The following is an 18,465-nucleotide window of genomic DNA, read 5'->3' on the forward strand; positions in this document are numbered from 1 at the left end:
TCTCCATCTCCCAGCCCCCAACTCCACTCTTTTCTCTACTTATCTCTTGGCTCTCCATCTCCCTAGTCTTGGGTTCTCTTCCATGGCAACTGGAGAGCAGTACAAAGCAACCACCACAAGCTTGGGAGTAGTGGGACTCAGGAGAAGTAGCTGGCTACAAGACGAAAGCAGAAACACCAGGCACTAAGGGGGACAATGCTTCCTGTCTCCATGACTGCGTCTTCTTTCCCCTATCCCTACAGAAGTTTCATTTCCATTCAGGAAGCCCATGTGATAAGGAAACAAGTCGGAGAGGAGATATTTGTGAGAACAGGAAGTCCAGAGTTTCACTGTCCTTGGAAAGAACCTGCTTTAGTTCCGTAGCCAGCTGCCTTCCCTGCTCTTTTTGCATTAGTAATGACAGCCTTGGGCTCTCCTCTCCTGTGCTGCAGCAGTGATGCCGCACATTTCCATTTTACTTCTCCCAGTCAGAATATGACAGTTGACGAGCAGCCCATGATTTAACACTGGAGGCTAGCACTTTGTACGGCAGAGGCCAGTGGGTTGCTTTCTTCAGTTTAAGCTTCCCTCTCCCATATGGTGGTGGTCTGGTTTCCAAGAACTCCTAGGGTTATGCGTACCCCTAGTTCAGAATCACTGAACTAGACCATTGATTCTCAAGGCATCATTTCCACTAGTCTGTGGAGCGACAGAAATATGATTTGTAGCACTGCTCCTGCAATTGTTCTTGTCTGTGTGCTTTCTGATTTTCTTCTGCAGGCCCTCCAGCAGTATAGTGTGCCAGTTTGGCCTGTGAGGCACTTACTAATATCCACAGTTTTTTACTGCCCCATGGACCTTTTCTTTTTAAGTTGGGGCCGGTTCTGAGGCCAGAACAGTGGCAGCAGCTAAAACTTAAGAAGCATGGGCTGGAGATTACCAGCACATGCACTGCTCTCAGGCCCTGCCATCCTATGCAAGCCAGAAGCAGGGAGAGCTACCACAGGTCTTGCGAGCAGAGCATGCTGACAGTTTCCTGCTTTTAAGAACATAATAAATTGCCATACTGGGTCAGACCAAGGGTCTATCAAGCCCAGCATCCTGTTTCCAAAAGAGGCCAAACCAGGCCACAAAAACCTGGCAAGTACCCAAACACTAAGAAGATCCCATGCTACTGATGCAATTAATAGCAGTGGCTATTCCCTAAGTAAACTTGATTAATAGCAGTTAATGGACTTCTCCTCCAAGAACTTGTCCAAACCCAGCTACACTAACCACATCATATGGCAACAAATTCCAGAGCATAATTGTGCACGGAGTGAAAAATAATTTTCTCCGATTAGTTTTAAATGTGCTACTTGCTAACTCATGGAGTGCCCTCTAGTCCTTCTATTATCCGAAAGGGTAAATAACCAATTCACATCTACCCATTCTAGACCTCTCATGATTTTAAACACCTCTATAATATCCCCACTCAGCCGTCTCTTCTCCAAGCTGAACAGCCCTAACCTCTTCAGCCTTTCCTCATAGGGGAGCTGTTCCATCCTCTTTATCATTTTGGTTGCCCTTCTCTGTACCCTCTCCAGTGCAACTATATCTTTTTTTAAAATGTGGTGACCACAATTGTATACAGTATTCAAGGTGCGTTCTCACCATGGAGCAATACAGAGGCATTATGACATTTTCCGTTCTATTAACCATTCCCTTCCTAATAATTCCTAACATTCTGTTTGCTTTTTTGACTGCTGCAGCACACTGAGCCAATGATTTCAATGTATTGTCCACTATGATGCCTAGATCTTTTTCCTGGGTGGTAGCTCCTAATATGGAACCCAACATCGTGTAACTACAGCAAGGATTATTTTCCCTATGCAACACCTTGCACTTGTCCATATTAAATTTCATCTGCCACCCAATCTTCCAGTCTTGCAAGGTCCTCCTGCAATGTATCACAATTCACTTATGATTTATCCACTCTGAATAATTTTGTATCATCTGCAAATCTGATTACCTGACTTGTATTATTCCTTTCCAGATCATTTATACATATATTGAAAAGCCCCACTCCAAATATAGATCCCTGAGGCACTCCACTGTTTACCCTTTTCCGTTGAGAAAATTGACCATTTAATCCTACCCTCTGTTTCCTGTCTTTTAACCAGTTTGTAATCCATGAAAGGACATCACCTCCTATCCCATGACTTTTTAGTTTTCTTAGAAGCCTCTCATGAGGGACTTTGTCAAACGCCTTCTGAAAATCCAAATACACCACATCTACCGGTTCACCTGTCTCTACATGTTTATTAACCCTTTAAAAAAAATTGAAGCAGATTTGTGTGACAAGACTGCCCTTGGGATCCATGCTATGTTCCATTAAACCATGTCTTTCTATATGCTCTGTGATTTTGATCTTTAGAATAGTTTCCACTATTTTTCCTGAAGTCAGGCTCACTGGTCTATAGTTTCCCAGATCGCCCTTGGAGCCCTTTTTAAATATTGGGATTACATTGGTCACCCTCCAGTCTTCATGTACACTAACATTCATTTGTTACTCCCATTCCACTTAGTGGGCCTTGAGATTGGCTCCAATTTAATTCAAAGGTCTGGGGGGATATGGGGGTTAAGATTAGGGGACTGTCTTCTGTTGGCTGGCTTGGAGAAGGGGGAAGGGAGAGAGAGGCAGCATTTATTTTTAATACAAGCCACTTTAAAAAAAAAAAAAGAAAATATAGCTTTAACTGTTTAGTCGCCTTCTTAAAATGATATGGAGTGAAGAACAAGGTTTTGGGGGGGGGGGGGGAGCGGAGGCAGAACACCTCCCCTTCTGCTCTTCAATTTTCAGGGGGCACCTCTCCTCCCCCTCCCTCATCATTCCTGAAGGAAGGTAATTAGCTGGTCCCTGGCATACAAAAGTTGAGAAATACTGACCTAGACTGAGCTGCTGCACTGAAATGCCCAACACCCCTCCAAATGATGATGCTGTAGTGGCTTTTAGACCTCAGTCCACCAGCCTCTTTAGGAACTTGTAGTTTACTCTCAAAGGAAACTAGTAAGAGGCTCTCTGAGTCTCTTCAGTGTAACTATCTTTTCTTCACAATCATTTATAAAAGCCTCAGCGGCCTTGGCACAGTGCACCCACTACCACCAGAAGCCTCTTTTTCTCTCTCGCAGGGAGTGCTTTTGGAGATTTTGCTCTGAGCAGGCTGCTTCTGAAGCAGGTTTTTCAAATAGCAGGCCCACCCACCTATCAGGCAATTAATTAGGCTACAGCAGCCCATACATCCAGTGACCCTGCTGCTTATGCTCTTTACTAGATGTCAAGCTGACTTGTCAAAGCTTTTATGATTTTAAACTCAGTAGAATCTACGGACAAGAATTGTTTTACCTCCTCAATTCAATAGAAAGACCCTATCACAGGCTGAAGAACACAAATTATTCCATGTATTATTGTAGTAGTGTTAGTGGGGAAAAGACAGGGCAGAAAGATAATGGCAATACCAGGCCAGAGGAAGAGTCAAGGTTTTGGAAAATAAATGAACAGAAAGACAGGGCTGGCTTTTGGGGTGTATAGGATGCCATGCATGAGGGAGCACCATCACTACCCTCCTGACATAGTGTGTGTGTGTGGGGGGGGGGGGGGGGGGGGGGGGGGGGGGAGGGGCAAAGAAAAGTACTGCCACCATTCCTGTTCCTGACAGGGCCTGTAGGGCCATAAAATACCACTACTATTCCCCTGTCCTGATGCAGGGCAGAGTTGCTGCTCTGTTTTCTCACTGTGACCCATCTAGCAGGATATCAACAAGGGAGGGTCGGGCATTTCTAGGCTGCTCCGACTGCCACTGGCCCCTCTCCCTTTCACATGATCACATAGCTGATCTGAACCATGCAAAGGAGGCAGCAGAAGCAGGTCAGAAGCATTAGACCACCAGCCCCTGCCTTCTTGCTAGCTGAACCACATCCAGGTCAAGAAGTAGAAGAGAGTGGCAGTAGAAGATGAGGAAAAACGAACCTGGGAGGCAGAAGGAGCATCTTGAAGCTTGAGGGATTAGGTGAGGGTTGGGGGGGCGGGGGAGGAAGAGTTGGAATGGAAAGATTCAGTGGAGACTCAGGGACTGCGTAAGGGAAGAACGGAGACTAGGCATTTAGAGAAGGGACTCAGCAATCAGGTGGAGAGGAGAGCTAGGATCGGAAGAGGACTCAGAGATTGGATGGGGGAGAGTTGGGATTGAGTAGGGATTGGGGGACAGCAGAGACTCAGACTGGGGTAAGAAATGGAGGGCTAAAAAGGGAAGAGGTTGAGAGATGATGTGAAGAACCTGGAGGCCTGTAGAGTGAGTGAGAGGCAGAAGAAAAGTAGTAGGGGCTCTGGAGAAAGTGAGGAGGGAAATAGAGGAAGCTGAAGAAAGGATGAAAGAGGATGGGGTGAATGACAAAGGAGCTGAGGCTGGTGAGGGAATGAGATGCAGAAGTAGATGAGGATTGGGAGAAAATGTGTATAGAAGGTAGAAATGGGGTTCTAAGGAATGGATGAAAGAAGAGGGCAAAGAATGAGAGACAGAAATGGGAGGACTGGGGAAGGAATGAGATGGGGGAATGAAGGAGATGGATGACTGGGAAGGACAATGGGAATAAGAGAAAGGTGGGATGGGGGAAGGTAGAGATGTAAGTGACAAGAGGGGGAGGGTGCAAAATAATAAAAAATGCAGAAGACAGCAAGAAGGGAGAAGTAAAGAGATGGTTACGGGAAAAGAGCATTGAAAATGGAAAGGAGATCCTGGAAAAGAAGTTAAGAGGAGAACGACAAGAACGAAGTGGAAATGAGAGACCAGGAACAGCACATTTTAGAAAAATAAAACGTACAGACAACAAAAAGGGGGTTTTTTTGTTTTGGTTTTTTTTTAGTTATTGCAATGTTAATGGTAAAAATCTAAATTCATCACCAGTGGCAGGGCAGAGGGAAAGAGATCCTGGAAAAGGCTGTGGGTAGTGGCACAAGTTAAACACATTTTTCATGGGGTAGAAGTGGTGGAATACCAATTTCATTTTTCACACAGGGTCCTGGTTAGTCTTAAACTGGCCCTGCGGAAAGGTTCCAAGCCACAACTGAATAGAAAAAATTTAAGTAAGGAGCAGAAAGATAAAGGGAACTGATTTTTCATGGCTCGTTTTCAGAATTTAAAAATGAAAAAAATGAAGTTGCTTTGCTTGAAGGATCTTCACATGCCACAAAGTACAAGGAATTTAATTTCTGAACCTTTCATTGGCTGGCAGAAATATTGCATTCTCACTACCTGCAAGGGTGAAAGGTCTCGTTCTGGTCTGGAGAACAGGTGAAAGGTCGCAACCTGGTTGCTTTTTTTTTTTTTTTTTTTTTAAATAACCCTTCACGGTATCTCTCTCTCTGAGAAGGAATATATCTTTTTTCAATTATTATCACTTTCAGTTATCTTAAACTATTTGTCTAGGGTAATTAAATCCACTTGAATTCTGTTTTTCAGATACTGTAATGATATATGTTTAAGTCTCTCCCTTACCAGTTCAGCCTGCTAATTAATTTGAAGTTGCATGATATTTCTTAACACATTTAATACAGAAAGTCCTTGAGTTAAGGCATTTCAAGTTACAATTCAGAGTTACAGCATTTCTAAACTGACACTTGTTTTGACTTTAAGAAACCTGAGTGTCTCCCAATGGGCAAACAATGGTCTGCTGATGACCACGAGGCCTGGAGAGGTAATGTCAGAAGGAAGAATACCAGAGATTTCCTCTCCTCAAAATAGTGTCACTGCAATGTCCTGTAGGCAAGCCTTGCACTTTCTCTTTAAAACGTGTCTGTGCCTTTTATAGTACTATATAATAATGAGAAACTTTAGGGTTATTTTGGTGAAAATAGAGGAACTGGGCCCTTGTGCTGGAACCAATCATTATTTATAACATTGTTCTTATGATAGAATACGTTTCGATCTACAACATTTTAAACTTAAGATATGGTTTTCAGGAACCAATTGTGTCTTAAGTCTGAAGACGTCCTGTATACTTAATAAGCAATAGGGTTTAGAGGGATAATGGCACTAGGAACTAGAGCAAAAATATAAGAAATGCCATGCTGAGTCAGACCAAAGGACCATCGCGTCCAGCATCGTATCCGTAACAATGGCTAATCCAAGTCATTAGCAAGTACCAGGCCGATCCCATAGAATAGATTCAATTCCTTGTTGTTCACTCCCAGGGATAAGCGGTGGCAGGGGGCGGTCCACCCTGAGTGACAACAGGGGGAGGGGTGCCATTGCTGCCAGCAGGAAGATCCTGCGGCATCACGTAGCTGTGACGTGCTGATGGGGTTTTCACTCCCCGCCAGCAAAAGTAAGGTCCTGTGGAAGAGGTCAGCAGCACCACAGGCATTACTGTTGGGAATCCTGGCCGGGCCACCCCTTACCACCAAGCATGCCTCCTGCTCCGCGGGCTGTCCCGTCCATTTCGGGCCGTGTCAGAGCTTCTCGCGGCGTTCTCCCCACGAGGGAAATGCCACCGGCATCTTCAGGCGGCTTCGCCCACTAGGCGCGCGCACACGCACGACTGCCCGGGATTTAAAGGGGTCGCTGTGGGAAACTTCGGCCTGGCCCCAAATCCCATGTCATCCTGCCCGTTCCAGCTCCTATCCTGCTCCTGAGTTCCAGTTCCTACTTGCTTGCTTCTTCGGTTTGACTTCGGCTTGGTACCTGGTTTCGTCTGTCTGCTGCCCGTCCTGACCCTTGGCTTGCTCTCTGACTTTGTCTGTCTTCAGCCGGCCCTGACCTCTGGCCTGTCTCCTCGTCTTGCACCTCTGCTGCCTGCCTCGAACCCTGGACCATCTCAGACTTTCCCCCATCTTCAGCCTGCCTTGACTCGGACTGTTCTTGTACTCCTCTTTGCTCGGAGACCTTCTCCTAAGTCCTGCTGGCCCCAGCACCCAAGGGCTCAACCTGCGGGGAACGAGGGCTGGTATAGGTGAAGGTCCTGTCTAGTCTCCTGGTCCTGATCTGCCTTCTGACTATAAGTACCGCTGCAGGCCTTCCTTCAGTGGGTCCACATTCACAACAATTACCTGGAGCCAGAGGCAGAAGAGGCCAATCATTGCCGCCAGCATCTCCCGGAGCCAGCAGCAGAAAAAGAGGCCGGCTGAAGAAGTGAGAGACTGGCCCTGTGAGAGTAAGTGCCAGTGTATGAGGTGTGTGTGTGTGTATATATATGAGGGAGGGCGTGTGTGTGTGTGTAGGAGGGGGTCAGTATGTAGGAGGATGTGAGTGCATGTGTGTATGAGACATTGAGTGTATAGAAGAGTGAGTGTGTGAGGGCCTGTGGGTGCATATGTGTGAGAGGGTGCCTGTGTGTGTGTGTGTGTATGAGGATGCCTGTGCTCAGAGGTGGGGGTGAGAGAGAGGAAGTGTGTGTGTGTGTGTGTGTGTACACGTGGGTGAGACAGGAATCTTGTGTGAAAGATACAAAGGAAGCGTGTATGTGTGTTATGTGTATATGGGAGAGAGATGGAGGAAATGTGTATCTGTCTCTTTCTCACACACACACACACACACACATACACACACACACACACACACACACACTCAAGTTCCCTTGGTCTCTCACCAAGTGTGTATGTGCGTGAGAGACAGAGGGAGCATATTTTGTTTGTGTCTCTGTGTGTGTGTACCCTCACTTCATCACAATCTCAGGGTGTCAGGTATGGAGAGTGGGAGACTTTTAAAATCCTTATTAATTTTAATTAGGTGTTATTTGATGCCTGCTGTTTTGAAATATTTTAGCGATGTTTAGGAAATTTTTAAAAATTTGTACAGGATGGTTTTACTATTTTGATTGATTTATATTTCTTGATTGTATTGTTTTGAGGATAGTGATTTTTTGCTTTTCCACTGTTGCACCGCATGCAGAATCTGGCTTGTGGTTTCCAGTTCAGTTTTTGTCTGCATGTGTGAGCGAGAAAGAGAGAGAGGAAACATGCGTGTGTCTGTCAGCATGTGAAACAGACACAGAGGAAGTGTGTGTGTATGTGTATGAGAGAGAGGTACAGAGAAAGTGTGTCTCTCTCACACATACACGCCCCCCTTTGTCGCTCATCAAGCATGTGTGTGTGTATGAGAGAGAGGGCACATATTGTTTGTGTGTGTGTGTGTGCATGCGTGCCCCCAGTCTACAACAATCTTAGGATGACTGATATAGAGAGTGGGTGATTTTTAAAATCCTTATTAGTTTTAATTATTAGGTTTTATTTAATGTGTCTGCTGTTTTGAAATATTTTATCAATATTTAGGACATTTTAAAATTATACATAGGGGGTGTGTCAAAGTAGTATCCGCCCCAGGTGCCAAAATAGAGGCTTCACTTATAACAGCCTCTTCCCCCACAGGTTGATCCCTTAGGTTCTGAGGTTGGCAAGACTTAGGTGAATGTTCACAGCTGGAGAGCGGTCCCAGTGTTAGGACAGCCAGCAGTTAGACAACATCAGCATGCAGACAAGGGTCAAGACAGGTGGCAATCCGGCAGAGACAGGAAAGACTAAAGAGGTTAGGACTTTTCAGCTTGGAGAAGAGACGGCTGAGGGGGGATATGATAGAGATGTTTAAAATCATGAGAGGTCTAGAACGGGTAGATGTGAATCGGTTATTTACTCTTTCGGATAATAGAAAGACTAGGGGGCACTCCATGAAGTTAGCATGTGGCACTTTTAAAACTAATCGGAGAAAGTTCTTTTTTACTCAACGCACAATTAAACTCTGAAATTTGTTGTCAGAGGATGTGATTAGTGCAGTTAGTATAGCTGTGTTTAAAAAAGGATTGGATAAGTTCTTGGAGGAGAAGTCCATTACCTGCTATTAATTAAGTTGACTTAGAAAATAGCAACTGCTATTACTAGCAACGGTAACATGGAACAGACTTAGTTTTTGGGTACTTGCCAGGTTCTTATGGCCTGGATTGGCCACTGTTGGAAACAGGATGCTGGGCTTGATGGACCCTTGGTCTGACTCAGTATGGCATGCTCTTATGTTCTTATGTACTTTTCAACACCAGCTCGTAGTCTAATTTCAATAGTCAAAGCAACTAGGGCTGACTCAATATTATAAGCATGCCTAAATCCTGATTATTGAGGATGCAGAACATTAGTTTTAAGAACAAAGTCATTAAATTGATCAGCAATGACTCTCAATGCCTTTAGATACAAATCTAACATTTGACACAGGACAGATGACCTTTTATGTTTTTTAGACAAAGGCAGAAACTCAGTTATTATGCTGCTGGATCCAAGTGTAGCTTTTGATGCCATTGCCCACAGCATTCTATTAAAAAGTTTGTGGTATTTTGGTGTCAGAGATATTGTTTTTAATTGGTTTAAATATTTTCTTCTGAGACATTCACAGCGAGCACTTTTCTCAGGAAATGTATCTTCTCCAACAGACTCATGTTATAGAGTATCACAGAGGGCTCTATTGTCTCCTACCCCTTTAAATCTTTCTTTCAGGCCACTCGCTCCAAAGGGTTCTGGTTCCAAATGTATGCTGATGGCAAACAAGTAGTGAGAAAGTATATATTTGTGATTTAAGGTAGATCAAGAACTCTCCCTGCCACCATATATAGCAGCTATATCCAAGTCATGTTTTTTTCAACTATACCAATTACATCAACTAAGAAGGTTTGTAGAGTAGTCAAATCACTTTACTCATTTCTCTGGTCATCAATCAGCTAGACTATTTTAATTCTACTTTAATTGGCCTGAGTAAAACATTTTTGGCAAAATTACAGTTAAAACAGAATGCTGCTGCTCATTTGCTGTCAGGTGTACACCCATGGGTTTCCCTGGTATTGTAACATAGAAACATAGAAACATAGAAATGACGGCAGAAGAAGACCAAATGGCCCATCCAGTCTGCCCAGCAAGCTTCCCTCATTTCTTCTCCCATACTTATCTGTTTCTCTTAGCTCTTGGTTCTAATTCCCTTCCACCCCCGCCATTAATGTAGAGAGCGGTGGAGGAGCTGCATCCAAGTGAAATATCTAGCTTGATTAGTTAGAGGTAGTAGGAGTAGTAACCGCCGCAATAAGCAAGCTACACCCATGCTTATTTGTTTTTACCCAGATTATGTTATACAGCCCTTATTGGTTGTTTATCTTCTCCCCTGCTGTTGAAGCAGAGAGCTATGCTGGATATGCATCGAAAGTGAAGTATCAGGCACATTTGGTTTGGGGTAGTAACCGCCGTGACAAGCCAGCTACTCCCCGCTTTGTGAGTGTGAATCCTTTTTTCTTCTCCCCTGCCGTTGAAGTTATGCTGGATATGCGTGAAGTATCAGTTTTTCTTTTCCCCTGCCGTTGAAGCAGAGAGCTATGCTGGAAATTCGTGATGTATCAGTCTTTCTCCGATGCTGTTGAAGTAGAGAGCCATGCTGGATATGCGTCGAGAGTGAAGTATCAGGTACATTTGGTTTGGGGTAGTAACCGCCGTAACAAGCCAGCTACTCCCCGCTTTGTGAGTGCGAACCCTTTTTTCTTCTCCCCTGCCGTTTAAGCAGAGAGCTCTGCTGGATGTGTGAAGTAACAGTTTTTCTTTTCCCCTGCTGTTGAAGCAGAGAACTATGCTGGATATGCATTGAAAGTGAAGTATAAGTATAAGAAGTATAAGAATGGAGTGATCAAGCTAGTTGAAAGGCATCAGGAATAGAGGAAGGTGGCGCCCTATAGAATTTAGGAGTACATTTAAAATCATTTCACTCATTTAGAGAGTATTACATGATCAAACACCATGTTCATCGATATCTCCCATCAAGAAATGTGATCCTCAGAATAAACTTTATGATGTATCCCTCCACCTATGGCAGCAAGGCTGGTTTCTACTACAAACAGAACTTTGTGCTGTGTAGGCCCAAAACTCTGGAACTCATTAGAAGGATCAACTAGGGATAGTTATGACTGTTGCATGTTCTGGAAGTTTGTAAAAGATTCTTTTTGCTCATGCCTCTTTTTGATAATGCTTAGCTTGAACTTATTTAGATGTATTTTAATAACTTAACTGTCTGAAGAGTAAGGCTGGCTAATTTCTAGTTATGTTGGATTTCATTAGGTTTTTGTTTTTGACTACGAATGCTTATTTTAAATTCCATTATTGTCATTTGTTATTATTTGATTATATACGTTGTAATAAATGTTAAGTTATTACATTTTATTTCATGTACTGTATATTACTATGAGCATTTTTGGATATAGTGAGTTAAGTTTGACAAAATATATAAATAACAAGACTAAATATATTGGTTAAAAAAAAATTAGTTGCTGAGCAGCGCCAATCCCTATTTCCCCCCCTCATCCCCAAACTCTTCAGAAAAATAGCAACGGAGCCCATGCCACCCCCAATCTTTTACAAAAATTGCAATGGAGGCCCCTAATCTCTTAAAAGATTAGTGGCCCAAGTGGAGCTAATCCCAGCTCCCTCCACAATTTAAACAAAATATTTGGGAAAAAAAAAAAAAACCCTATCCCCAAAATGTTCCCCAATGTATAGCATAAGGCGCAGAGTCTTTTATGCCCTCCTGCTTGCTTAATACATAAGTGCCACAAGCCGTGACAGTTCTTAGTATTTATGTATTCATTTATTCACACCACTCTTTTACCGATTGGCTCTTCACTGACAGCTGAGTTCTGTACAGGAATTGGCTCTTCAGTTGTCAGTGAAGGAGTGAAATGAATAAATGTATACATAAGTGCTTTCAGAGCTTATGGCACTTATACATTAAATGAGCGGGAGGAAGTAAAATACACTATTCCAGCTCTGCTTGCACAGGGGGACCTTTTGGAGGCTGTGGATGGGGGGCAGAATTTTCTTAAATATTCTAAGTTAGGGAACAGGGTGGAAACAGCCCTGCTTGGGCTGATCATTTTCTGACGTGATTAGGGGGTGTGGGAAGGCAGGGTCTGCTGCTATTTGTTAAAGAGATGGGGAAGGTGGTTCCATTATGCTTTTTTTTTTTTTTTTTTTTTTTTTTTTTTTAAGAGATTGAGAAGGGGGATCAGTTTTCTTTTCTTTAAACATTATCTGGCTAACTTTAGGCTTGGATTTTTTCAAACAGCCAGTTAAGCCACGACTCTGGAATGCCCGTGCCTTATCTCTTTTTTTTTACTCTGCTAAGTCAGAGATGGGCAAATTATGGCCCATCAGTACATTTTTCATAGCCTGCCTACCTATATCCTGCATTCCCTTATCTCTGGCCCACCAATGCCATCATCTACACGCCAGATATCATCATTGATGGCTTAACATTGCATGCATTAGGACAGCTCTGGCAAAAAGAGAAAGGGCCTCAGAACTGCCAGCAGAGCCCTCCTGCCAGCAACTGAAGAGTGGAAGAAGCCCCCAGGACCGCTGGAGCCCATCTCACCGGCAGCCAAAGAGTGAAAGAGGATGCATGAGAGAGAGAGAGCATTTGTGAGTAAGAGAAAGCAAGAGTGTATAAGTGAGCAAGAGAGATCATGTATAAGTAAGGGCATGGAAAAAAGCGCGAGTCAGAGTGTGGAAGAAAGCTGTGTATAAGTGAGAGAAAGAGGGACACAGAGATGTATCCAACATACACATATGCTAGAGGAGCTCCATAGGAGGATCACCTTCCACTCCCCTTTGCTGGAGGAGTTCCGAGGAGGACACCCCTGGACCCTTTGTACAGATGAGAGCTAGTAATATGGTATTGGTTAGAAAAGATCTTCTCTCACCCCTGTGTTAAGTTTTAGCCAGGTAATGACTTACCCAGTTAAATCTACTGGTTCAGCAGGGCAGGATATTTAGAACATGCGGTTGGACCAGCCAAGTCCTGAACAGGCCGGACAAACCCTTTTGAATATCAACCTTGTGGGGGTTTTCTAAGACTTAGCATACATTTCAGTGGTTGGCTGATACATGTAACGTGCAGAAGCCTGGAAATATGTATTTAGGGTTGATGGTCTTTTATTGGGGTCTATATTAAGTTGAATAAGTTGATTAGACTTAGAGCTGCGTGTCAGTAGATTTAATTTGGGTGGCGGAGGCGTGGGTGATCACATTTGTTCTTCTGATCATGGAGTGAATTGTCCAAAATTATTAAAAAAAAAAAGTATGATTTTTGTAAAAATGTAGATTTGGATATTTATTTTTAAGTCTGTCATTTAATGTAGCTTATGCGGAAACTGTATTTTATTTTATTGTTGTATGCAGATGGCTTCGTTGGAAATGCAGTATAGAAATAGTTTAAATAATATTGTTATTGATATTGCTCTTTTAAACAAAAGACTTTGGTATAAGTGTAGTCATTCATTTGGGGTACAGAATCCCAGGACAGTCACATATGATTGGGGGTTAAGGTATCAATAAACCACAAAACAGGAACTGGGAGTGATCAAATATTATGATTTCAAGGTTGCCAAAAAAAGAGATAAGGCATTAAGGGAGACAATGGAATGCTAGGAGAAACAAGGCAAGGTATAATGAGCAGAGAAATGAGATACTAGTCCTATAACAATTAATTAGTGAGACTTCTTGAGTACTGTGGCTATTTCTACAGAGGTATACATGGACTAGAGATTGTCCAGAGGAGATCTACCAACATTTTGGCTAATCTGCACCATAAGCCCTCTGATGTGAGACTTAAAACCTAAATATGCATACCCTAAAGGAGAGGGAGAACATATTAGAGACATTTCAGTTCTTCAACTGTATAAGTAGTGCACAAGAAGCAAAACAGGGGGTGTCATGGCATATGGTTGGGGGGGAGATGCAGAGAGTCAGGAGTAATATAAGGAAAAGTGGTAAATGCATGGGACAATCTCCTACCAGAGGGGGGAAACAGTATTGGATTTCAAGAAGGCATAGGACAAGCACAGATGATTTGTAGTGGTGGGAAAGCAAGGGTGAAGTCAGATGCCTGCTAAGGTCTGTGATACTGAAGCAGGCAGGGAAGACAGATGAGATGGGCCAGGCAGGCTTTATCTACCATTAGGTTTTATTTCTGTTTCCATAAAGGAATCATTCACAGTTCAGAAAATATGAAGCTAAAGAAAGGAATGCTTAATCATACTGACATTAAATACCTGTTTCATATTATTTAATTTGACACCAGCATGAGATATCTGCTGAAACTTAACAGGCAAAGTCTGTGGAGCCCTTTTATAAAATCTCTGCAGGTGCTCCACAATGGCCTGCATGTAATAGATAATGCTTAAATCTGATAAAAAGGCCCTGAAATGAAAGCTCTGTGTTCCAAGTGGTTTACTTTCCAGTTGTAGAAGCCAGATCATTAGGTTGTGCATAATGACAGAGAAAAGCCAAGAACTGATAGCCGAATAAGGAACAAAGGTATAGCTCAGCCAGAGGCTGGAACCGGCTATGGAAGGAACTCTATTATTATGACGTTAAACACTGGAGAGTGCAACTGATGGCTCCAAGAGAGCTTCCTCTCTCATCCTTAGTTCATAAGCAATTGGAATATGGACCATGGTTTAATGTGTCTCACCGTTCTGTGTCTATGGGACAAGACCCAGATAAATCAGGCCCTTAGAAACCGACTTTTGCAAGATTTGAACACATGCATCACATCTCTTTTCTCATAGGTTAGTGGAAGTAACTTGGGGTTAATTTAGTGATTCTTCGTTTCATGCCCCAACAAGCAGCTTTAGTTTCAGGAATACCCACAATGAATAGGCTTGAAATATACCTGCAGACATCTGGTCTAAGAACAAGGTTAACTAGCACTGATAAATTACCCTGTAAACCTGTCTGCAGCCCTGCCTCAACCTCATGCACCTCCCCTTGTATTCGGGTTTGGGAGCACGTGAGATGTCTTTCCAAAGCAAAGCCAAAGAACGACCCAAGAAAGTATGTGGCACTGTTGAATCAAAGCTAATGTACTGACCAAAGGTCCACAGATCCAAAAATAATAGCAAAATTAGCCAAGTATAAAAAACATTAAAAAAAAAAAATCTATACGCAGACTAATGATTAATTTGCACAGAGGAGACAAATTTCATGTCAGGGCTGCATCTACTTTTAGTTCAGTGCTTTATTAGAACAAATATTCTTCTCTGCTAATTACTCACCTTACTGAGCTCTGTAGCAACCAAAGCAATTCAGACCAGGACTGGCGCACAAGAGCTGCTCTGACCGGGAATGTGACAGGTTGGCTGAGAGCACTGCATATATGCTCCATTTCTTTCACCATCTCCCAGCTGTAGCCTAAAGCAGGAAAACCAAGACAGATGAGAGACATCATTCTTAAAGTAGCAGCATTCGTGTATTAGCAGCTGGTACAATTCCAGCTAGATGAATGGATCTCCACTAGATGTCCCTAGTCTCAGTCCTTGGATAGACAGCTGCAGAGGGACCAACCATTAATTACAGCATCTCCCCCAGAGTTTGTCTGGAATTGGACGTCCCTTAAGCACAAGGTGGGACTAGTTTAGGTGAGATTAGGGGCAGATGTAATTTGCTTCAGAAGGGAAGATGTGTATCATGTGTGCATTTGGTGTTAGGTCCAGTAATCTGACATTGGACAAGAGAGGCCTGTTTGTACTGCAAATACTCTTGTCTATACATCTACATAGGCAGAGTGGGAGTAATACCCCACAACCGTTATTCTACATATACACAGTAAGCATCTTTTTACAGTTTTATCACCTCCTTGAGTGTATAGATATGCTTTACATTGACATTTATTTATTTAGCACTTTTATATACCGATATTCATGTAAAATTACATATCATTTCGGTTTACAGTATAACAAAAACAGGCATGTAAGAATGCTTTACATTAAACAAGGGATAAAAAACTAGGAGTAATGGAACTGGGATCAAAGAACCGAATAAATAACAGGATATTTTTTGTGGAGTCAGCAATTAAGAAGGCTAAAGATCTAAGTGCCTATTGAGTTCACTTAGGGTTAAGATAAAATGTTGTTAGTTTCATCAAGTTGTTCTGTGTTTCAGAGTTTTGCACAGATCCGCAACACAGTAATCAAATGATTTATTAAAAGTTTTCCAATTTTTGGTTACACTAAGTTTAGTCTTGTTCTGACAAGTATCAAAATACCACCTCATCCACTACTACATTACAACACCCCACCCATATCTATGTGTGTAGAATCTATTCTTTTCTTTTGGTGCTTATTTGGTTTCCATTGCCCACACACATATATTGATTCCATGTTTTTGTATTCACATAATAGTTTTTATCTATGTTTTGATTTATATCTTTATGTTCTTTTGTCAGATGTAATTTAACATATATTTATGTGCTATACTGTCTTTTATGTGTGAGATTTAATTTCAATATTTATTTTAATTTTAGTAGCCCCTGAGGTAGCTCTCCAGAGGGAGCAAAACTTGGCCAGAGTCGGGCTTGCAATTTGTCACAATAAAGCTCTTTTACATATACCGATCCAGTTCTCCTGTTTTTTGGTCGCTACATAGCCAACTTGGATCGACTTACAGTCTGTTTTTTGGGTCCAACAGTGGTCATTCCAGATCACAAGTACCTAGCAGATCCTATAAAGTAGATCTAATGCCTGTTACTCACTTCCAGGGATAGCAATAGCTTTCATCAGTTTTTTTTAATTAACAGTTTCATTAAATTTTATACATTACAGTAATTTCAAAAGCGAAACAAAAAACAGATATCAAGATATAATTGACAAACATTGCATCCCAACCCAACCTCTCAAGGAGTTCACAAAGAAATGTAAGTACCACTATCATATCCATATTCTGCAAAATTGTAGGGCAATAGTATAAAACATAAGCATAAACATAATCAAGAGCATTGTCAGAAGCGGAAACCCCAGCTATCTCGGTTGCGCAAATCCCCTTATAAAAGAAAGGGAAAATGAAGGAAACAATCATCTCCAAAAACAGGTATTTAAATACATAAGAACACAGAGACACAAGGAAGGCTGGTAACTAAGGAAACCCCCCAAAGATACTGAGGGGTTCTGGGAAACAAGGTATCGACAATACAGCTAACATGCTAAGCCTACTTCTGGCAGGTTAGATTAAGAAAAGGTTTCCAAAGTGCATAAAAAGAAGACAATCTATGATATCTTGTAGCCGTCAAGGATGCTAAAATGACAATAAGTGTGCAGTTTTTCCATGATTTTATGAAAAGAAGGCCTTGCTGGCTGTCTCCAACCGGCAGCCATTACCCAGTGTGCTGCAATAAAGACTTGCAGGCAGAAATGCTGTTGGTATTTGTTCAAACCCGGGATTGGCCAGTGTCTTAATACAAGTTCTGCTTCTAGGAAAATATCAGTACTTAAAACCTTATTCAGCCACCTATTAAGTTCAGACCAATAGGGAGTGAGGACAGGCAATTGCCACCATATATGTAGAAAGGATTCCTTCAGCCCACAATTTAGCCAGTACAAATCAGATTGCGTGGGGAGTAGTCTATGCAGCTTTACAAGAATAAAGTGCCATTTATATAGCAACTTAAAGCTATTCTCCTGTAACTGAGCCAAGAAGGAGCACTTACTAATGCTGGAGTAGACTAAATTCCAATCAGTTGGGCTTAGAGATCGGCCCAAATCTGCTTCCCAATGTTTAATATGAGAAAAGGGCTCCTTCTCTGGGCCAAGAAAAAGCATATAAGTTTTCAAGACGATATTCCGAATGGAGTCAGCTTGGGAGCAAAAATTTTCAAATAATGACCTACCACTTCTCCGGGTTCCAGCACATAGCAATGATTGAATACAATGATAAGCTTGGGCAAAAGCTAAAAAGTTTAAATGCTCCGGTAGAAGTACTGCCGCAAGCGCATTAAAATCAATCCAGTTGTCCTGTCTCATTAGGTGGCCTATGGTAGAAATCCCAGCAGATTTCCAGGAGAGGTACAGGATGGTTTGAAACCCAGCTGGGAAAGCCAAATTATAATAAAGCGAGGAGGAATAAAATTATAATGAGATCCCCACCAATTTAGTTTTCCACTGTGTCCAGACTTTTAGAGAAGTGTGAAGAGCAAGAGGAATGCATCTTAATGGCCTCCAGGAAGAGAGAGGTTGCCAGGGTAATACAGCTGCTGGAATCGAGCCAATAATTTCCTGTTCTGTCAAGGCCCATTGTTTGATAGAAGAGACTGTGTAGGTCTACAAGTGCTCGTAACTGTGCAGCTGAATAGTACCAGGACAAATTGGGAACGCCCAAAAAAAAAAAAAACAACATGCCGGGCTACCCTCAGGGGCCATCACCTCAAAACGAAATAAAAATTTTTCTTCTGCCATCTACAGAGGAGAGCATTTGGTAAAAAGATGGGTAGAGTGGAAAACAAATCTAAAAATCATTCATCTTGACTATGGCTATACATCCAAGCCATGAAAAACTTCCTTTGTCACTTCTCCAGATATTTCTCTAGAGCAGAAAGAAGGGGGTATAATTAAGGTCAAACAATTCAGAAATGCGAATACTCAGATGTACTCCTACGTATTTAAGTGATG

General features: G+C 42.3%; 1 protein-coding gene across 2 annotated transcripts in view; it reads right to left on the minus strand.

Annotated features, from left to right (window-relative positions):
- FAM151B (family with sequence similarity 151 member B) overlaps positions 1-18,465 on the minus strand; it is a 106,208-nt gene that overhangs the window by 3,147 nt on the left and 84,596 nt on the right. For both annotated transcript variants that reach the window (XM_029574238.1, XM_029574246.1), the window contains one exon: positions 15,082-15,217. In XM_029574238.1, coding sequence (XP_029430098.1) covers positions 15,082-15,217 — 136 coding nt within the window. The remainder of the gene's footprint in view (positions 1-15,081; positions 15,218-18,465) is intronic.

This window comes from Rhinatrema bivittatum, chromosome 1, assembly GCF_901001135.1.
Source record: "Rhinatrema bivittatum chromosome 1, aRhiBiv1.1, whole genome shotgun sequence".
Lineage (NCBI taxonomy): Eukaryota > Metazoa > Chordata > Amphibia > Gymnophiona > Rhinatrematidae > Rhinatrema > Rhinatrema bivittatum.